Below are 23,268 nucleotides of genomic sequence, written 5' to 3' on the forward strand. Positions count from 1 at the left end.
TCGTATTTATGGAAAAAAAAAAGGTTTTATAAAAAAAAAAAAAAAAAAAAAGTCAGCGCAAATTGCCCTGCAAGTGTATTGCTACCTAAACGTTGTCGATTTACTTGTAACGTTAATAAACCACTAGCGCTACTCCAAGCCTGTAGTGGAGTTAGTGGTGAGTTAGTGTTAGTTAGAGTTGGAGTTTAGTTAGAGAGAGTTCGAGGTTAGTTAGAAAGAGTTAGAGGTTAGAGAGAGTTCGAGTTAGTTTGACAAGTTCGAGTTAGTTTGACAAATTCGAGTTAGTTTGACAAATTCGAGTTAGTTTGACAAGTTCGAGTTAGTTTGACAAGTTCGAATTAGTTTGACAAGTTCGAGTTAGTTTGACAAGTTTGAGTTAGTTGGACAAGTTTGAGTTAGTTGGACAAGTTTGAGTTAGTTGGACAAGTTTGAGTTAGTTGGACAAGTTTGAGTTAGTTGGACAAGTTTGAGTTAGTTTGACAAGTTCGAGTTAGTTTGACAAGTTCGAGTTAGTTTGACAAGTTCGAGTTAGTTTGACAAGTTCGAGTTAGTTTGACAAGTTCGAGTTAGTTTGACAAGTTCGAGTTAGTTTGACAAGTTCGAGTTAGTTTGACAAGTTCGAGTTAGTTTGACAAGTTCGAGTTAGTTTGACAAGTTCGAGTTAGTTTGACAAGTTCGAGTTAGTTTGACAAGTTCGAGTTAGTTTGACAAGTTCGAGTTAGTTTGACAAGTTCGAGTTAGTTTGACAAGTTCGAGTTAGTTTGACAAGTTCGAGTTAGTTTGACAAGTTCGAGTTAGTTTGACAAGTTCGAGTTAGTTTGACAAGTTCGAGTTAGTTTGACAAGTTCGAGTTAGTTTGACAAGTTCGAGTTAGTTTGACAAGTTCGAGTTAGTTTGACAAGTTCGAGTTAGTTTGACAAGTTCGAGTTAGTTTGACAAGTTTGAGTTAGTTTGACAAGTTTGAGTTAGTTTGACAAGTTTGAGTTAGTTTGACAAGTTTGAGTTAGTTTGACAAGTTCGAGTTAGTTTGACAAGTTCGAGTTAGTTTGACAAGTTCGAGTTAGTTTGACAAGTTCGAGTTAGTTTGACAAGTTCGAGTTAGTTTGACAAGTTCGAGTTAGTTTGACAAGTTCGAGTTAGCGCGAGGAGTTCGAGTTAGCGCGAGGAGTTCGAGTTAGCGCGAGGAGTTCGAGTTAGCGCGAGGAGTTCGAGTTTGTTTGCGTTTTTAGAGGTCTGGTTAGTCTAGTTAGCTTTGCGATTATGCTGTCTGTTTCAGGTAATCTGAAAATCTAGCCTAAAAGGCTTTATGTTCCTACTACTACTACAACTGTTTGGGGCGTAAAAAATTGCGACCCGATCGTGAGGAGCGAAATTACGTTTAATCGCGGCACAATCCACTGTCCGTCCGCCAACCGCTCGTCATCACTCTTTTCTATACTTCTCTAAATTGAACGTGGCCACCGCTTTTGTTGCCCTTCTTAATATTATATTCTCCAACATCCTCCCCCCCCGCGAAGTCACACCGATGGTGGGGAGGACATTTCCAACCGGTATCTTTACCCCATTTCTAAGTTGAATAGTGCAGACACGCACTTTTTCATGTTTACCAGGAAATGTCTCGTCGACGACGGCGAGATTCCAGAATGATCTTGGGCGGTGGTCGTTCCTGAGAAGCACAACATCATCCAATTCAATGCCGCTCGAATCTGATGAGCGTAAGCTGTGTGCAGATTGCAGCTCCAAGAATTAGTGCTTTCTCCATCTTGTCCAAAACTTGTCTATAGAAGGGCCTTCGCGTATGTTCCACCATCTCGATAGTTCGTGGTGCGTAGACTGTTCAGGTTTCTTTAGATATGGAGGGTAAATATTTAAGTCTTCTGCCTATAAGAAAGAGTGCAGGTGTCAGAACTTCTTCAACGGGTGCGGAGCTAACTTTAGTTGGAGGGCGTGAATTGATCACGGCTTTTACTTCGATGAGAACTATCAATAATGCGTCGTACTTCAAGCAGCACTGTTTCAACGTTCCAAAGCGCAATTTTGGCCGACCTAATCAACCGTTCCCAAACACCCACCCCACCATGGGGCCCGTTCTACCGTAAATTTCCAATCAATGCTATTCGTCCGGAAGTGCTGCAATACTTGTTACAAAGCGCAACAGGACAACGGACAAAAAGGAAGACAGACACAGCGCTGTGTCGTCCTTTCAGTCCGTTGTGCAGTTGCGCGTTTTAACAATTATTATGAACCACCAACTCGTACAACTCTATACCCTCGTCTGTTACAATACGTTTGTTTTGGAGGCAAGCCTTCATATTGTCTTCAAATCTTTTGAAGCACGTTTGAACGTGCGTCCGTTGTCAAAATAGATCGTTTTACCGCGGCCTCTTCTATCAGTAAATCGTTAGAATGCTGCCAAGAAATCTGTCTTAGCTTAGCTGCAAGTCACTTCTAGGTGGTCCGCCCTGGTCACTGCGCAACTAAAGATCACAATGTAAGCTTTCGCTGTTCCTACAGTAGCACGGAAAACAATGCGCCTGGGAAGTTTATACCTAAAACAGAGGATGGGTCCGATGGTAGAACTCGATCTTTAGGCAAAGGTGAGAACGGATCACTCTCCGCTTTCACAAATAATCGCTTGCAAATCATGCACCGATTAATACCCTTCTTGACTGCTTAACGAGCTCGAAGAATCCGGAAGGTGTCCCGCAACTGGTTTAGCGTTCCTCTCACTCCAGCATGCAGCACTTTTAGGTGCTCGCGGTGAATTAGTAATTTGGTGAAGGCATGGTTGAGAAGAAAAATAATGGGGTGTCGCTCGTTTGGTTCCAGGGCACTGTTGTGCACTCGTCCTCCTAGCCTAAAGGCCGAACAATGTAAGGCGTATTTGCGATGTGTTTACGGGTGCGGACGCAATCACGGCGTATAGCGGGTGTCCGGACGAGGGCTTCCTAGGCGCCTCGGAATCGGCGTAAATACGGGTGTATTTGTCGATCCGATCGAGACAGATCTTGGCGCTTCGGCGTATATCGGCGTAGAGTATCTGGGAGCGTACGGCGCGGTGCCTGCAAATCAGCTCCCGAGTTGACAGCCAGAAGTTGCTCGAGGATCGGCTTGGCTAGCTATGCGGCCGGCTGGCTGGCTTGACTCAGCCGCCGAAATGGGAACTGTACGAGATCGCTATATCTCTTTGGAACTTTGGAACGAGCGGTGAACGACTCAGGCAAAAGAATATGCCATCTATATGGTGAGCGATGTGAAAAAATGATAAGAGGAAGGATATTGAACAGAGATCGTGGCCATCCTCCTGCCGGGACTTGTTGGCAACTTGGCGATTGCAAGGAACATTTATGGAACAGGCGTTAGAAAATTAGGCTTTCGTAGTTGATTAACATTAAGTTATTTATGTCCCCTTGCGGAACGCAATATTATAGCAGCGGATCTACATTTTGCCTCTTTTCACGAAAAGCGCGAGTCGGACTACACTGAACCAAACGCCGAGGAGACGTCGACGAAAAGCGCCGTGTGCGGTTTGGCGACTTTCCCAACTTCCAATTTGTGAAAAAAGCGCCCGCCAAATGTCATTATTACGCCCGCTGAAACGCGCGTAAATATGTTGAGAATGCGTCCTATGGAGGGTCGGCCTTAATGATACCGTGTTCATCTTTGAACGGTGCAAAGCCTTGTACTGTGGTGTGCTCCATGAAAAAATTTTCGCAGCTTCTGTCTCGTGGGTTGACGATGTTCCTGCACGTTTACACGCATTCCTTGAGTTCAGGGAGAATCTCAGTATTCATGTTGTTATCACAATGAACTTGTCTAGGTCATGGACTGGCCAAGCTCTCCCAATATACCGCTCTGCCGGCGCGTAGAGTTCCTGTATAGGAACCAGGCTACGGCTACGGCTCTGGCTACGGGAGCCAGAGTTGTGCTTTCTTCCCCGCAGCGTCGGCTTTCCTGTATGGCATTCGGGGTCTGCTCCTTACGTGACTGATTTTGGCGAATAGCGGCGCCTCGCGTTCGATGTGCGCGGCGCGCTCAAAAGCAGGAGAACGTACGGCGGGGCGCGCGCAACTTCTACTTTCCTGCACGGCATTTGAGTCGGCTCCTCACGTGATCAGATCTCGGCGAAGAGCGGTGCGGCGGCACGTGGAAAACAGTCACGCAACTCTGGCTTCCGTAGGGTGCCTACACAGGAACTCTACCGGCGCGGGGGGCTCGCAGCGCCATGGGGTGGAATTCCTTGAAACTATGACGCGCGCCAGCCAATGGGAGCCTCGTTCCTTAATAGTATGACGCGCACCAGACAATGCTAGCTTATTCATCAAATCGCTGCCACAGGCTACTGGCTTCGCTCCGTTGGGACGGGAATTTAGGTGCCGTTTGGCACGCGCGGCTTCAGAAGCTGATAACGCCAGTTCGCTCCATGGGGCAGTTAATGAATTCGCATTAAAACGTTCCTTAGTTATGGTCACCAAAGCTGCTGCCGATGGAGTAGAGAGGGCCGCGGCTCTCCTGTCCGTACCCTCCCCTCCTCCTCCTGAAGTGCTGCGCTCTAGTTTCGCGTTACAGCGATTTGTAAACGCCTAATTTTTTCTATATCTCTCCACTCAATTTAACGTGGCCTCAGTCTTTTGTTTCACTTCTTATTATTACATTATACAACTACTACTATTACTGTTACTACTAATTATTATTATTATGATGATAATTATGATTACAAATAAATGTAGCATATATACACATATATATATATATATATCGTTTATTATATAAAATATGTATATATATATATATAAATGGATTGTGTATGTGTGTTTGTATGTTTGTGTTTTCTTATTCTTAAAGTTTTGAGTATATGTGAATATATGCTTTTTTCCCCTCCGATGGGAGTGCGTCTTCGTTCTGCAAATCTTTAATTCTGCCAGAAGTGTTTTAGGTTGCTGTATTGAGTGTGTATCATGCGTTTTTGATGTCTGTGTTGGTGTATGTGCGCACGTGATTATGTGCGAATATTTTAATCGACTTATTATTGCTCGGTCTGGTCACACAAGCACTTGAAAGCTTTGGCCTGACACGAAACTTGAATCTGACTGAAGCACTTGCCACTACCTATTGTTATTATTCTTATTGTGGTTATAATTATTAGTATTGTTATTAGTATTATTAATATTTTTATTATTATATTATCACGAATTTGACTACACTTGTTCGAGTAATGGTAAGTGGTTTTTGAGGGACTACATTGGTTCCTGAAGCGGCTGTAGTTTTAGCCTGTTAGATAATGGAATGTTTTGTTCCTTTTCGCCTGCAGAGTTTGCAAGAGTGCCTGGACCAGCTGGGCATCGACGATGCGGTGTGGTGCTCGCGACCCTCCGACAAGTATTACCAGGTGAGCTTTTGTAACTTTCTTGTTAAAAATAGGTAGTGGTGTAGGGCCAGTTGGTCCATCATGTACAGAAAGGTGGCGCCCAAATCAATGCAAGGACGAAGAGAGGTTCAGAACATAACAAGGTGCTCTGGAAACTAAGTTTAGTGAACAAAACACGTATACTTAGAGTCCAATAGAAAAGGCTAGTCGGCACGAGCCTTTCTCCTTAAGAGCGCAATCCCGAAACCTGATAAGGCTACAGAAGCCTCGCCAACGCAGTCATTTCATTAGGTTTTTATTATGAAACTCGACGTAATTCCTCCGAAGCCCCTTTTCTGTGTCGCGCCACGGTATATTCTCGAAAGCAAACCCATTAAAACACCTTGTGGTTCACTGCACTGTGTGCAGTGAACACTCTAGAAAACACTCTAAAAGCCGGGAGACGTCATAATTAAAATTAGAGGACCGCTTTTACACAACAGAAACAATGAAGGACGTTGATAATTCTCCGTAATACCGAATTAGAGCGCAGTTCTTGAGGAGGACGAGGAAGGGGGGCGTATACCCCTGCTCCCCCTTCCCTCCTCTCATGCTCCCCTCTTATTTAGCGGGAAATGTCCGCTAAATTTTCCGCTAAACTAAGCAAACATTTTCGTGCTAAGTTTAGCGGGAAAATAATCCCGCTAAATTTAGAGGAAAATTTGCCAACATTTTCCTGCCAAAATTAACGGGTAATTCAGCAAAACTTTTCTGCTAAATGTAACGGGAAATTGAATTAGTGTTGTGGTCACGTGACGTCAATTTGCCCACTAAATTTAGCGGGGAAATTTTTCCGCTAATTTTTACGTGATGCGACATCCTTCACGTGACGTCCCACGAGCTGTCAAACGTGCCGTTACGTGTGACGTCATGAGGGTAAAAGTTTCCCGCTTAATTTGGAGGGAAATGTTCCTGCCAAATTCAGCAGATAATTTTTTCTGCTAAAATTGGCAAAAACTTTTCCCGCCAAATTTCAGGTGATATCACGTGTGATGTCACGATGGTAAAATTGGGACATTATCCGCTACATTTAGCAGAAAAATTACCCTGCTAAATATAGCGGAAAAATATCCCGGGTTGAGGCGCATTACATGTGACGTTACGTGACGTCACGTTTAAAATCACAACGGTAAAATTGTCCAGCTAAATATGGCGAGAAATTTTTCCGCTAAGTTTTGCGGGAAATGATCTCCACTAAGTTTAGCGGAAAATTTTCCCCGCTAAATTTAGCGGGAATATTTCACCGCTGAATTTAGCGGAACAACTTTCCCGCTAAACTTAAAGGGGAAATTTCCCGCAAGATTTAGGGAGACAATTTTACCCTCGTGACGTCACACATGACGTCACAAGGGCCGCGGTTTTTGTTGCACACGGACGTGTGCAACAAAAACCGCGGCCCTCTCCACGAAGCTTATAAGGGACATTCCTAATAAATTGCGTTGACTTGAGGTTGGATCTTGCATTTGCTTTGTAACTACTGATAATGCCTCCCGCACGAAGGCGAAACGTCTGATAAAATTGTCTTTTTTGTTGTGTGAAGTCGGTACTCTTATTTTAATTACAACTATACTGGCAAAACAAAAAGAAAGGAACTTAGAGGGAAATGGATGAAACTGAAAAACCTCGAACACGAGGGTACCAAAAAGGGAAAAAAACAGCGCCGTTTCCGTGACTGCGTTAGCGAGGCTTCTCCAAACCTATCACAATGTCAGTTTGAATTTTAAAGGAGAATCTCACGCCGACTTGAACTTGACTAGCTAAGTAGCCATTAGACAATAAGTTTGTTTTGCCAATTAAACTCGGTTCCAACGGGCCTTGTCCTCTATCGGTCTTTGTCCATCCGTTTATTTCGGGGCTCTTCCCTTGTCATGTCCCATTAAACACGCGGATCTGCTGTCTTTTTGCCACGACGAGTCCCTTGATCCACTGCAGGTGTACTTTCCCTGCGAAGCCGGCGAGGACACGGACCTGGTGCTGCGGGTGCTGACGGCTCGCGGCATTGGTTCGGACAAGTCCTCGACCATCGGGTAAGTCTATTCGCTTGCTCGAGCGGCGGCGGCTCACGTGTGTACAAGGGCGGTAGATCGACGTTACCAGTCGTGGTATCGTCGACATTTTACTGCACGGACACGATCCGCAGGCATGCTTGGCGGAATGGCCGCCTGCGTTTGCTGGTATTCACAATCCCCGTGCTCCGAGTCATGCCAGTCTCTCCTATTGGTTGTACGTTTTACTGAAGACGCTGTCATCATAGCAACAGCCCGCTCTCTCAGGGATCGGGAGCTCGGGACACTAAAAGTTCTAGTTTTCCTGTACGAGAACGACGCGTTCCTCCTCTGATTTAAGAACGCGTTCGTAAAAAAACGATTTAGCCACTTCTTACAAAGTACGTAAGTTACGAAATTCTGAGTTAGGTTTTCGGAGCCTAAGGCGCTCTTCGTGAATCTGGTCTCTAATCTAGACTGAAAGTCTTGTAGCATCAACGAAATCAAATCTGTAAGGGCTTCCCGATTGATAACACCAGGGTGTTATCTCGTTTACGGTAAAAGAAGGGAAAGGTATATGAACGGCGCTGCCATGCCACTGAGAAAGCGTGTAGAAGGTTTGACCACATTTCTCACTAACGCTCCGAAATGGCGCATTACGACAGGAGCTCAATGAAGCAACCCAACTTATTGTGTAAATTGAGAGGCAGATACATATCTATATGTATTGACATAAACCTGACACTCATGTTATAAATCCTTCACATGCGAGTAACACTTACTTGCGCGAATAGATTCAAAATGGTGGTAGCATGATTTCAAATTGGACGAATGAGTGTTTTCTAAGCTAAGAGTCGAGTAACTGAAGTGTCTGATATTAATTTTTGTCTGAAAAAGAATAATTTTCGCAAGGCGTTAGCACAAACTATACTGATACGTTTATCCCATCGAAGCACGGAGCTCAACCAGAGACCCAGGTATTTAAATTAGGTGACTCTATTTAAAATTCGTCGTATAAGATATAGGGCCTCCTAATGTTTTGACAAAGGGGCCGGATTAGCGATCTCTCGCAGTCACGAGGGCCGTAAAGAGTTAATATAAACAAAGAAAAACTAGTAAATAAACCTGGATAAGCAAATTAAACACAAAAATAATCTTTCAGTACGTATTTAAAAGAAACAAGGTAGCTGAATACATGTACCTCAAATTCAAGTTTAATACTTAGCTTATTGTGAGGTTATACAACATTTGTGTTGAAGAAAACTCACCCGGCCTGCGTAAAAGCTCATGAGAACTTTGGCACAATCGGGCAGCGCAAAAGACTAATGAGAATAACACTAATGCTGACAATATGTAATAGTTGTGACAGGGGACGCTAAGTACAATGTGCATTAGAACGAATTGGAATTTTACCATACTTGCACAGGCCTGAAGCAGGGGAATTGTAATGCTAATGATGACAACTCTCAATAATGGGCGAATTGTCTCGTTTCACGTTGCAGTCTCTCGCGTTCTTTCTAGTATCTAGGTTTGGGCATTTCAAGCGCGTTGAGCTGCGGCGTTTTTTTACAAGCGCCTCTTTTTGTGCCGCTAGCAGCTGGTCTGCTGGAATCGGGCTGTGGGCAGGCCTTTAATGGAAAGACCGCGTCCAGCCACTCCGCGGGATTGATCTGGCTCGCAGGCCGGGGTTTGAAGACTCCTTGTCTAGATGAAAAAAAAAAAATCGGAGGCTTCTTTTCGTTAGTCATTCATACAAACACTTTTTTTCATGGTTTATACAGATCTGCCATGTATTTCACCATCTCACAACTTTGTCTAAATTGTCATTGAGTTTCCTTTGGTCATTCACACAATTAATTTAATTGTGTATAAGAGAATCGTAGGCATAAAGAGATGTTTTAACGGAAAGATAATCAGGAAGATCTTTCAGATACAATAAGAATAAATGAGGTGCAAGTACCGATCCCTGGAGGACGCGAGAATCTACCGAATGTGAGGATGAACATTCGTTGTTATATCCTACATATTGGTTACAGTTTAAGATATGCCTCTATACAGTCAGCTATGTGATCGATTTTTAAGTAGTTTATTAATTTGCCTGAAAGCTTGATATGCCACACTTATTGAGTGCTTTTGAGTAGTTGATAAAAATAACATCTAGTTGATTCTTTTTGTTTAGAGGAAATGCGAGGTCATGAATTGTTTCGATTATATAAGTAGTAGTGGAAAATTCCGGTCTAAAACCATGTTGCCTTTTTAACAGGACGTCATTGTTTTCGAGAAATAAGAAATATTACTTATGATAGTGCGTTCAAAAAGTTTGCAGATGAATCATGTCAATGAAATAGGCCTGTTATTAGCAACCTCCTGCTCATTTTAAATTTTATGTGAAGGTTTCATTCTGACGATCATCCAGTCAATCGGCAATGTGCTCTCAATTACAGACCTATTGTAATTATCAAAATGTATTTGGACACAAACTACGCATAATGTTTTAAAAACTCGTTCGGTAAGCCTTCTGGTACCCCAGGACTTCCGTAGATCAAGGGTTAAGAGCAAGTTAAAATCCAATTCCGCCTAAAGGAATATTTTTAAGGGGTGGTGAGTTATTGAATTCCGAAAAAGGAGTAACCAATTCATCAGCGCACGTAAACACATAATTTAAATTTCACACGAGTCAGTTCGAATATTGTCATTAAATGTAAATCATTTGAGTTTGTGGTGCTCGGTAAGGTGTGCCTCCAAAGCTTTGTAGTTGAGGTTTTTATAAAGTTGTCAAGGTAAATATTAAAGAACTGAAATTTACCCACGCTCTTTTTTCTTTTTTTGTGAACCTAAAGGCAAGGTTTGCGACTTTATTTTCAAGAGACCTACTTGAAATTTTTTACACTCCGAATTTGAGCGCTGTAGTTGTCGTTTTACGTCTGTAGATTCACGTGTGAGCCATGAATTGTCACTGCTTTGTTTCAGAGTTCGAATTGGTAAATGTTTTTAATACAATGATTCACTATATTCTTAAGCCAGTATTTCTTGGCGTAAGCGCTGTATTGACAGGAACGTTAAAATATGCGTCATATTGTAAATCAAGCCTGTCTAAAATTGAACTAATATCTGCGTTTGCGAAGTCAAGCACTTTTGAATGTTTTGCATCACATTTCAATATCGTACTCTAAAGCGAGAGGAGCACCGCATTGGTGGTCAGCGATACCTTCAACTACCTCGCAGAAAGAGAACTTGGCCTTTGAATTTTCAATCATATAACCTAACACATGAAATACGCGGTCGTTTTTTCTCGCCTCAACGGCAGTCGCAAAAAAATGAAGAAAAAAGAGTAGCGTTTTTCCTCTTAGTTCGCAGCCAGAAGAAGCGGCCCCGTGATCTGAAGCTAATCATATGCCGCCAGTGTTTATAATAGAAACTCGCTGGGGTTGGAAAAGCACGGGGCAAGCGCTGAGTTCTACACATTGTTAAGATTCGGCTATTCCCGTCATCGCATCGATTGGACACGAGCCACAACCCGAATGCATGTCGAAGCATTGATTTTCACAAGCCCAAGCCGCGTTCACGCAGCAGTTCACGTACTGACAGCTGCATTTAAGCTGCACTTGAGTATTGTCACCAAGGGTCCGCAGGCCAACTGTGGACTTGTCGACTATTTCATCAAGTTTTGAGAATGCAAAGGAGAGATTGAAAAAGGGCGTCCGTTTTTATTATTGAAATTACACCGCGTTCAAGGCCTTTCTTAATCAGTGACGTCGCGCACGATCATAGTTGAGTCCCACTATGGCCAGTAAGGTTGTGTGAGGTGGGAAACATTCCAATCAAACATCGTTGCACGGTCCCTTTAGAGCGTCGTTCAGGACAACGTACTTACTCTTGCTTGTAGCATTGGCTTCACTTGTGAGCACAGAGAGTTTATCATGCCGGTTCCTTTGGCCGGCATTTAGTCCCTGCATAGCCGCTCGGGATGTGAAAAGCCTGCTTATGGTGTAGGTTCCGTGTGGTTAACTTTGGTTGTCGCCTAATTATTTTCTGTTACCTTTAATGAAGGCACGCTCTACCACGTTTTTTTAGAAAATAAATGCATCAAAATATTTGAATTGCTGCGGGTGTGATCCTTCATTAGGAATCACGACCTTTTTAAAGAAAGCGAAAGATAGAACTGAAAAGGAGATTGTGGAGGCATTCGTTATCAAAAGGAAGGGTGACAATTAGCACGGCCGCGATCTGTTGATCAGATAAAGAAATGTTCGTGGACGGTTTTGTGTAGTGTCGAGTTATGGTTGACGTATGTATATGCGGTAAGTGTATGAATGATTGTTAGAATGGCCTTGCAATAAATCAGTCGAAGGTCAGCGCCTCTTCATACCGTTCGTGCTTTCTACCCGCCTTTGTCTCTTCTGCATTCTTTAGCCTTTTACCAAATGAATTAGCTTCACAAGCACAAAAAATAAACAGACCTTCCGCAATTTATTTTGAGTCGGCTTAGACCGTTTGGTGTACGGCGTATTAAATAAGTGAATTGTCTAATTTACAATTTTGGAAATGGCGTTCTTCAGGAAGTCTACTCCACGAAGGTAGCCAAATATTTTGAGTAAAACACGCCGGAAAATATAGCTTAATCATAGCTAGTAGACAAAATTAACGAAGTAGACGAACACAGGAAGAACTACAAGACAGGACAGAGCGCTACTTATTAACTGACGTTTTATGAGAGGATAGAAGAGGATAGAGGAAGACAAAGATAACATTGAGACTAAGATCATACAAGGAGAAGAAATAATATGCTAAAAAAGGAAAAAGGAAGAAGACAAAATACAAAAAAAATTAAGAAAGAGGATACGAATAAAGGAAAGGAGACAAAATTATACTAAGAAAAGAAAAAAAAACAGTACTGAAAATTCAAAAAGGAAGGAAACTTATGAAAAATAGTGCAGGTACTGAAGTTATTTCGTTGACACAGTTTACCGACGAAGTACTAGCACACGCATCCCCCACGAAAGAATTTCAGTACCTGCACTATTTTTAATAAATTTGTTTCTCCACAAATCTTCGATTTTGGATTTTTTAGTATTGTTCTTTTGTTTGTTTTCTTTTCTTAGTGTATTTTTATATCTCCTTTTTTTGTTTTTATCCTCTTTCTTAAATGTTTTTATTGCCTTTCTTCTTTTCTTTTCTAGCATATTCTTTGTCCTTTTTCTATGATTTGAATTATCCTCTCATAAAAACACCAGTTAGGAAGTAGCGCTCTGTCCTGTCTTCTCTTTCTTACTGGGTTCGCCCATTGCGCTAATTTAGTGTACTATATTTAACCAACTAGGCCATCAAATTATTTTGTCTCAGTCAATCTTTTCAAAAACATTCTTTTATTAGAGCAAGTTCCCAGTGGATATTTTTTGTTAGTTGCCTCAGTAGAGATATATATATATATATATATATATAATTTAGGTTTCCGACAACTTCTGTACCAGGAACCGATAATGCGTAACACCAAAACACTCAGGAAATAAAAAAAACAAATGGTGGCCGAAATCACTGATGTCGCTAAGCGGATTCTTGACAAAGATTTAGCACAGGAGTTCATTGAGGTGTTGTACACGTTCCTCAAAAAGAGGAACGGAAGCTCGTTCCTCGTTCCTCTTGATTTTTGGAACGCGTTCCCGTTACAAGTTTCATCTGCGAGAAAGGAACTCGTTCCCGTTACAGTTTAAAAAATGGAACGTGTCGTTACATATACGTTACATTTGTATTTTGCTAAATAAAATATTTAGTTAGATTAAACAAACGTTTTTTTATCTATCCCATTAAATAGAAACATACGAATTAGAATTCCGTGATGGAAGAACGCTAGGAAAAGAAAAGCGGAAGCAAGGTTTCATTTGTTGGTATATTCACTTTTAAAAATCTCAGCGTTTTGCCATAGTCACGTTTGTGGTGAACAATACAGAGGAGGCCAAATATTCTGTTACCCCCATTGCACGAGCGTTTTACAACAACCTCGCACGTTTCAATCTAACAATGTCCCGTGTTCAAACTTAACAACAGTTGCTTCTCGATGCTGTTGTCAGCAAGACAAGCAAATAGAGGAGAAGGTAGGGTTTTTTGAAGGTCAGTCTTGAAATTCTACCAGTCTTTCTTCGTGAAGGTTTGACTCGTTTAGTTTGAAGGTGGGAGAAGAGGACAGAGAAGGAAGGATAATTTCTGTGCATCTGGCCAATGTTTGGGATACAAGGGTGCATATGGTGTATAGTAACCTGTTCTTTTGGTGTAATTGGTTTCTTTGTAGAAGTTCAGTGATGACTGCAGTCGGCCTTAGATTTCTGGGTGTCTGAGGATTCATGGAAGCAAGGAAAGTAGTTGCGTTCGAGGCTCCCCTTTTTCTGTCTCTTCCTTCGACCAAATGTTCTGAATTTTGTGCCGCAGCCTCGGGCACTGAAAAAATAATCAATGGTCACTAGCTGTCCTGCACCCTACTGTTACCAAGCGAGGACCCCACAAAATAAACCCTAAGTAACAAAAAAAAAAAAAAAACTGAACGAGATCCTTGTGTGTGAGATATAATGTTTTTGTTTACTTTTTTTTTTTAAATTCCCCTCTTAAAAATAAAATAAAAATGACCCCACGGGACGAAAAAAAAAGGAACGCGGTTCTTTTTTTCGTTCTAGCAAAAATGTAACGCGTTCCCGTTCCAGTTCCAGCGATGCAAAATAGAACGGTGGCGTTCCTTTGTTCCTCCTAAAAGGAACGCGTTCCAGGAACGCCGTTCCTTGGAACGCCGTTCCGTACAACACTGGTTCATTGTCTTTGGAGAACCGTTCCGTTATCCCGAACGTCGGCAATTTGGGATGTAGCCACCATAGCTTTTAGATATGGGCGGACGGGATCAAGTTTAGAAAAATAATTTGATGGCCTAGTTGGTTGAACATAGTAGACTCAGTAGCCCGACAGGGGACGAACACAGGATCAAGTTTGTTGTGTTTCGAGACGATCGTGGTAAAACGGTCTAATCAAAATTACTTTAATTTTTGCTTTTATTGTCATTATAAAAGCCTCGTGCTGGCTTTCTAAAAATATATCACATGATTTATATTGTATATTATGTTTTTTTTTACCCGCCCCTGGTGTGCAGTTTTTGATTATTTTACTTGGTTCAGAGTTTGTTTCGTTCGAATGTCTGGATAATTTATTATTTTTTTTGTACCAATATGACTGGTGTTTATGATATTGTGAATTGTGCACCTGCACTTGTCTTCCCTGCTGGCTTGACATCCTCTTGGTGTAATAGAAAACGAATTAAATCGAGTAGGACACGCTGTTGAACCGCCGCTTCACGAGCTGCTGTCTACAACCAAAGAACATGAGTATTTCTCATTTATTTACTTCTTTATTTTCCAAACAAGTGATAAAGAATCATGATTAAAATATGCGCGTTTTATTGGCAGGTAGAAAAGAAATAAGGGCAACAAAGAGTATACTGATGTTTCAAAACACCAGCTCTTAAATGACATTGGTGCATTCCAAACATGCAAAAATGGAGCAAGACATACCAGGTCCGATGTGGACTGGGACTCCGGGCACTCCGAAAATCGGAAGTAGGAAGCGTTCGATTACACGACTACGTGAATGCAATGATCCCCTAATCCCCTAGAGGCCTTTATGGACCTCTTTAGTAGTCGGATAACCTTCGTGCAGTCGTTGGTTTTTCATCTTTCATTGGTACGATCTTCCCCGGAACTATCATTGCGCGCCGCTCGTGCTGTGCAGAGACAGGATTAATGTCACCCGAATATCCAGCAGCTACCTGAGGCAGTACTACGTAGACGACAAGAGCATTGCGTTGTCGTTAGTGAACCCCCAACCAGCCGCAGGCGGCAAACCTGCATAAACTCCGCAGGAGTTCATGGCAGTGGCAGGCGCGCAAGTCTTAGCGTCACCGCGTGCCACCATTCTGCTCGTTATAGAACGTTGTGCTCTCGGCGTCCTAGTAATGAGCTCGGGGGGAGACACGGTGCAGGCTTTGTCTTCTAGGCCTTGGCGCTGTTGACCCAGGGCGGACGCTCGGCATGTTTTCTAACCGCAGCCGTAGTAGTAACCCAACGAAAACTGAGATTTGCGATGGCTGAACCTCGAGACTCAGACGGGCACTTCAGCTCCTGACGCAGAAATGGCGCCTTTAATTGGCAAGATTCGGCAATCCAAGCCCAACGCAGACGATGTTTGCTTTGCGGGAGACGCCATGACAGCCGATGCCCCGGTGTAACGGCTCGCCGGATGTGTTTCACTCTGCACGCTTCAACGAGTTTCTCAACGAGAATGTGTCTCGTCAAGATTGTATCCCGTCGATGGATCGTGTCTTTGCGAGCTGAAAAGTCAACAATCGCCACCTCTTTTGTTCCTTCTTCTCAGCCGTCCCAGGTATTGTTTATAATATCACTGGATAAAACAGATTGAAATAACTATATTATTTTTGTTTCTGCCTTGTTTCGCAGCTGATTAAAATGACAAATGACTCACCGCTGCGCCTGAATAGTCCTGATTTGATATGTTAAAGAAGAAAAGGCATGATCTTTATTTGGAGTAGCAGTAGAGTATTTCAAATGTCCGAATTTAATGTTGTCTGTGAGCAGTGAGCTTGTAGAAACTCCTGTATGGTAACGGTCGTTTGTGTGTATGAATGCCCATAATGAAGTCCCCTCTTCCTCTTCCTCCTTGCCTTGTTCTAGTATTTCACTCTCTCTTCCTTTTTTTTATTAGCCCTATGACATCCAACGTACGTAAGTCGGGAGAGTCGAACACATTTTACGATTGCGTGTGACATAAGCTTCATCCTTCTAGTAGTTGATAAACCGTTGAAGATTGTTGACTAGCAATTTCCTAAGATTGGGAGATAAATCGGTGTTGATTTTAGAAAGCACGGGTTCAGTTAAAAAACGAAGTTTTATTTAGCGCGGTGTCTAGAGGCGTAATTACTCTTAACCGAATCATGTCCTAGGCCAACCCGTGGTATACTTGTCTTGCTATTTGCTTGCGCATAGTTTATTGCTAATGGGTTATTTGGGCGTCTTACTTCTGTGCATTAGTTTTAGCTTACAAACTTATTTTAATTTAATTTCTTTTATTTAGCTCAAGGGCGTTTTTTTGGAAGGATTAAAAGAGGCGGAATCATTGGCAAAGGAAAATACGTGATGAAAAATATAAATTTACAAGTTGACATCCAAAAACTAAGAAATGAAAGTACACAAAATACAGAAATGTTTACGCACGTTAGTCATTGGACACACGCTGAGTTTCTTAAACAGTACATGATTTATGTGGGTCTCGATTTCGTCCGGTAGGTTATTCCATTCTCTAATGTGTTATATTAAAGGGGAAATACTGAGTTGTTACGCGACCGATATTGTTGAAGTTCGCACGAATTATCTGTTCGAGAATTAATATAATGAGCTGCTTGGCAATAGCTATTTTGTGAAATATAAAAAAAACTCTAGTAAATGCCATGAAAGAAACACATCAAGTTCGTTTGGCACCTAGTGGTTAAAGAAAAAAAGTATTAGATTTCAGGGCGGAGTCACTGCTTTCAGATGAAGCACCTATTAATATAAACCGGGCTCCTTTATTTCGAACAAACTCTAATTTATCTCTTAGATAGTTTTTATGTGGATGCCATATTATATTGGCATATTCAAGTTGAGATCAAAAGTTTGTTTTTTAAGCGAGTAATTTCTTGGTAGAAGGTGAAAGATAGTCTGAACAATATTAACGTTTTCGGTAAGGTAGCGATGAGGTTATCGATATGTGGTTTGATTATCAATTTTCGGGATATTAACGCCGAGATCTTTGTACAGCAAGACAGATTCTAGTTGCGGCGTTAGTAACGCCTATTAAACGGTTGAGTTGAGTTTGAAGAAACAGTCATTTGTTTGCATTCACCAGGGTTAAACCTCATTTGCCATCCAGAGCATCAGTATGTCATGGAGCCGAGGTCATTTTGAAGAAGAATTTACAGAAATATTACCGGACCTGTTGGTCCGGTAATATTCTGTAAATTTCATAACCATCTACAAATAGTCGAATAGTAGATACGACTTAGGAAGGAAGATCATTAATTTGAGTCCCAAACAGCAGGAGACCGAAGACGCTACCTTGAGGGAAACATGAAGTTACCGATAATAATCTAGTGAAGAATTGTTGATCGAGGCTGAATGCTGTCTGTTGGTTAGAAAATGTGGTTTTTATCTGACAAGGGATGGGTCGATCTAGAGAAGAGAGTTTCAGGTGGAGACGGTGGTGCGGGACGGTATCGAATATTTTGGGAAAACCTATGATTATGATGTCGTTTTATACATAGGTAGAAATATTCAAATGAAGGTCTGTGACGATCGCGAAAAGTTGGATAGTGCAAGGGTAACGTTTTTCAAAAACCATGCTGGTTGGAGAAAAAAAAATTTGCATTCCTCCAGGTATCAGAAGATATGAGAATAAAAAAAGTTTCATGAGCATAGAATTTACACTGGTCATAAAAACAGGGTGACAGTTAGATTTAATTGGGCACCTTATTCATAAACAGGTTTTACTTGCGCGAATCGCCAGTGGGATAGTAGTTCACTGGAATTTAGTCCTTGGTGAAAAAAAAAAGTCGCGAGTATATTTGATGCTGAATGCATTAGTTTCAGAAATTTGGCAGATATACCATCATACTCAGGGGAACTATTTGAGGGCAGATTTTCCTTGTTTGATAATTTCTTCGGGACTAAATGGAAGAGGATTCATAACCGTTTATTGATAAGACAGACAGTACGAGGGAAGCGGGAAGATTACATGGGTGAAGACGTTGGAAGAATAAATTTAACATAGTAGATGCCTGGTCATCCTTGAGAATTTTGTCATACTAATTTAGAAAGATTGGTTTATTTTTAGATTATTTGGAGTTAACTATTTTCCAAAACATTTGAGATTGGCGAAAAAAATCTGCGCAAGGTTACCGGAAAGTTTTGTTGCTTTTTTATTTTTGATTTACAAACTTTTGAGAGTGATATGATGGGGAAACTTCCAAATTAATATTAAGTTTTTGCGTTCGAGAATACCTTTCTTTCTTTTTCCTTTCGTGTATAAAGTCAGTTGCGAGTCAGCGGTTGCCTGTTGTGCATGTTCCTTCTCTTCTTCCTTGTCGTTTTGTGCGCTGTTCTGTTCAATACACTTTTTGTTGTTTAACATTTGTTTTAAACAGCGAGTAAACCAGGGAGATGCATGTTCACATCCAACTTAGGTCTTAGAAACAAAGTTTTGGAGTAATTGTGTGAATGTGTTTTTAATTAGAAGCCAATTTTCGCTAACGAGCCTTTCGCCAACAGATGAAATGTAATACATTTAGATGTTCACTATTGCCGATGCCATGCCTTCAGTATTCGTGCGTGAAAAGGCGAATATTTTCCGTTAATCTATAGAGCGGTCTATTTGTTGCATTTCCCCGATATGGATCATGACATAGTAACTGATATTATCCATAATAATGGAAGACATGACCCAACAGAAGTAAGAAATAAATCGAATATAACTGCTGCGTATTGGTGCGGTGATCATTTGTTGGAGGTTGTACACACTTATTATTGAAGGCAAATCCGTACACTGCCGATAATTTTCAGTCAGGGATGGCATTAGCGGAGACTAATTTATTTCGGAGTAGTTGAAGTCGCCAGCAAGAAACCAGTGACGATTAGGACAATTATTGGCTGCATTTAGTTACATTATACAAATAATTATTCAATTATGTGCGATTTAGAGGAGGTGAACGAGAGAATGCACCGAGTAAAACACTGCAAAAATTAATTTAAATAAGAATCGACAGAATTTTAATATCAGAAAGCATCCATTTCGGAGCATAATTAGAGTTTTGTAACAGCGATAGTTACACCACCATCCCTAGCAAGCTGTTTGTTTTCGGTGAGTATTTTATGAGCAACTTAGTTACTTATCATTGCTGACGTCGGGAGTTTGCCAGGTTTTTGTGCCGAGATTAATACCAGGCTCGTTAACAGGAAGCGATGGTTTTTAGTTAATCTCATTTTGATAAGATGCTTGTAAAGTTTGCAACAGATTAGCCGGGCAGTGTGAAGAGAGGACATTCGGTTCGTAGGTTGAGTATAGATCGAGGACTTGCGTTTAGCAGCACGTCAGTCATTTGGTACACTAGTGCAGAGATAGACAACTGAGTGACTGTCGGTATCATAAACGTATGTGTGTGAACCGAGGCGAAGCATGTTTGTAATTCAGTTTGTCTCTGGACCCGCTTTTTTTTAATTTGTTTTACAAATTCTTACAGGTTCTGCCGCGAAAATCGCACCTTATTAAAGTAATCCTTGGAAATTCGAATCACAGGACTGACATCCTTTAATTTGAATCTAGTAGGAAGCACTTCTTGTTTGCTTTGGAAGTGAACACATTTTACGATGATCGGCCGATTAAAATCTAGACGTTTTCCGCCTAATCTCTGGGCCCTTTCGATTTGGTTCAAAATTATTCCAAGGATTTGTTTTTAGCAAAAATATTGATAACGAATTTAGAGTCATTCCAATTTTTGTTTCGAACTTCGGGGAATCTCTTAAATATTACACTGGTTCGCCGCATTCTTTATTTTTTTTAATGTCGTCAACAGTGTTGGCAGCTCCGGGCCATTAGGCTGGAAAAAGCAGCAGTGTCACTTTTCATGGGATTCGCCCCTGTTTCCACTGTGCTTAAATTTAGCTGGGTAGCTGTGATTTCATGCTCTTTAACCTCAAGGTTAGAGACCAGTGCCTCAAGGGCGGCGATGCCACTCTTTCTTTGGTCTAGCTTTGCAGAATGTTCTTCCTTATTTGCGTTGGAATCTGCAGTAAGACTTTCACCCGATTTTTTGCAGTTTATGCATTTTTTCAGTATCCATGTTGTGCCCGGGGGTAGCCTCAACATTTTTAGCGGTAGCCAGAAGTATAAACAAGACGATAGCCAGCGTTACCAACTTCATGGACCAAAATACATCCTTAACAGGAAGGCGCAGACTCTTTGTACTTTCGAGGATGTTATTTTTAATGAACAAAACAGCCGATGCGTGCTCTGTATTTAGCAAATATCAACACCCATCACAAAAACAGACCGAAGTTAAAACGGAAGTAAAATTCGGGGATCACAAGCCCAATGCTGTGCCAGACATAATTCTCTCGGATTAAATATCTTTCCTTCAACACTTACACATTGTGCAAGTGTTGATTCTCCGTATGTGCTCCTGTTTTGTTAGTTTTCGAAAATGTTTGGGACGTATTTCGTCAATTTGTATAGCGGCGCAAGCATAAACGATTTGTTGCGTAGCGGTCGTTGGAATTGATGCGCGTAAATATAAGCTCAATTAGATTTATCGCGTAATAATTCTTTACACTGGTTTGACGCTGACATTCTTCTTTTCATTTGATACGGACTCCTAAAATCCTTCTGAAGTTCAGAGTACCTTCAATCAATTTATTGGCTAAACAAGAACACGTTTCAATAGCGCGGCTGTCATCTTGCTATTCGAACATGGCGTGATTAGTCCTGAACCTTTTCGTTTTCGGATAAAAAGAGCGTAATATTTTCGACATGTGGAATTCGGGTAATAAGCAGAAGTTGGCAGAAGCAATTGGTTACCACATGCTCTCTGCCGTAAGTAAAGAGACCTTCTACGTCCGGCGTACCGCAAAAAAAGAAATCCATTTATGTTTAACATTAGGAAATTCGCCCTCGTATCTCGAGACACTGTATATCTTTCTTATATGTTTTTGATCTCGCCCTAAGTAAATCTTTCTGAACTATTTTATGACGAGGCGATTTGGCGTTCTAGAAGCTCTTTTTCTGCATCTCGGGACTATGACTAAACTAGCGAGCCGTGTGGAGTGTCAGAACGAGCCCAGATTGAACACGAGTGTTGCGTCCTCGAAGGGCTGGGACTTGTCATCCATTCAACACGAGCCGCACGCTGACGCTGCGCTCGTGTCCGGACGGTGCCTGTCCTCACCTCCGATAGGTGGCACAAGCCGACGCCCGATCAAAAAGGTTCAGCCACGTTCATCCATGCATACTGCCACGTTATCTAACAGGTGTTGTATTGGCGTTGTTCGGGCCTTCCTTCCTTCGGATGTCGCGGGAGGATTGCACGCGCAGCATACACAGAAAAATATATTTTTGTTTCTCCGCAGAATGAAATGCGCATTGCCGAACACTTGAATCTCCGTCCCAATGTAGCGCTAGCGTTCCGGACCAGATGCCGTAGTTCTAAAAGCTCGCCGTTCTCATTACAAAGTTACGTGATTTTTGGAAACTTTCTGCGCGATAATTGGGCCCGTTCCAGCTAGCTGAAACCATTCTACTTCATGTATTTGTGCGCTACGTCGGCCGTCATTTTCCCAACGAAACTTTTCGAAAATCAGTTATAACTTTTGAATCGGACAGCTGCAAGCTCGGAAACGTTGACATCTGTTCGTGACCGCTAGCACCACATTTGGACGGAGTCTGAACGTAAATATGAACAATTTATTTTTGCGGTGGCAAACCAATATTGTGATATTTTGCGGTGACACCCGGTAGATAGGTATATATATAAGAAACAGACGTGTTTCCAGCAACTCACCAAATATACTCACGCTGTACTCGTTCTAATATTTTAGAGCGCAGCTCTTAGGCGCCCGTTTCCGGCTTAAGCGGCGTCGGCGTCGCCGTCGGTGTCGGCGTAACCGCGCGGTGCATTATGAGTAAATTTCCCCGCTAGATCTAGCAAAAAAATTTCCTCGCTAAATTTAGCGGAAAAAATTTCCCTGCAAAATCTAGCGGAAAAACTTTCCCCGCTAAATTTAGCAGAAAAATTTCCCCACTAGATCTACTGGAATAATTTCCCCGTTAGATCTACCGGAAAAATGTCCCCGCTAAATCTAGCGGAAAAATTTCCCCGCTAAATTTAGCGGAAAAAATGTCCCTGCTAAATCTAGCGGAAAAACTTTCCGCGATAAATCTAGCAGAAAAATGTTCCTGCTAGATCTACCGGAAAAATTTCCCCGCTAAATCTACCGGAAAATTTCCCCGCTAAATCTACCGGAAAAATTTCCCCGCTAAATTTAGTGGAAAAAATTTCCCTGCTAAATCTAGCGGAAACTTTCCCCGCTAAATCTAGCAAAAAAAGTTTCCCACTAGATCTCCGGGAAAATTTCCCCGTTAGATCTACCGGAAAAATTTCCCCGCTAAATTTAGTGCAAAAGATTTCCCTGCTAAATCTAGCGGAAAAACGTTCCCCGCTAAATCTTGCAGAAAAATTTTCCCACAAGATCTACCGGAAAAATGTCCCCGCTAAATCTACCGGAAAAATTTCCCCGCTAAATCTAGAGGAAAAATTTCCCCGCTAAACCTAAAGGAAAAATTTCCCCGCTAAATTTAGCGCAACATTTTTCCGTGAATGGGAGGCGAGCAGGAGAGGAAGGAGGGGCATATCCTCCTCTCCGTACCTTCCCCTCCTCCTCCTCAAGAGCTGCGCTCTAATTCGGCGTTAAACGGTTTTCATTCATTTTTTCTGCCCCCCCCCCCCCTTTTTTTTTAGACAGAAAGAGGCCCAATGCGAAGTGAAATTTTCTCGGTGTTACGTGGGAGACCCGACATTTGCCTAAACCATAGCTCACTGCTACTAAAGTGTTTTTTCTATCGGATTTATCTCTTTCTTTTTAGATACGCAGTCTAGTGACATTTTTAGAAATGGCACTAGCCTTTGGTTTATTGAACGACTTAATTGACGAATATTTGAATCAGCTGACGTTAGCCAGGAAAGAAAGGTATTTAGTAAAATTTTGGCTGACATAAAACGGAGCGTGAGCTGGAATTGAGATCTAT

The 23,268-nt window shown here is 41.8% G+C and overlaps 1 protein-coding gene across 1 annotated transcript in view; it reads left to right on the plus strand.

Annotated features, from left to right (window-relative positions):
• LOC8038853 overlaps positions 1 to 23,268 on the plus strand; it is a 127,140-nt gene that overhangs the window by 39,134 nt on the left and 64,738 nt on the right. Inside the window, exons 2-3 of the mRNA XM_040213030.3 lie at positions 5,312 to 5,389; positions 7,340 to 7,434. Coding sequence (XP_040068964.2) covers positions 5,312 to 5,389; positions 7,340 to 7,434 — 173 coding nt within the window. The remainder of the gene's footprint in view (positions 1 to 5,311; positions 5,390 to 7,339; positions 7,435 to 23,268) is intronic.

Source organism: Ixodes scapularis, unplaced genomic scaffold, assembly GCF_016920785.2.
Source record: "Ixodes scapularis isolate PalLabHiFi unplaced genomic scaffold, ASM1692078v2 PGA_scaffold8__174_contigs__length_109621045, whole genome shotgun sequence".
Lineage (NCBI taxonomy): Eukaryota > Metazoa > Arthropoda > Arachnida > Ixodida > Ixodidae > Ixodes > Ixodes scapularis.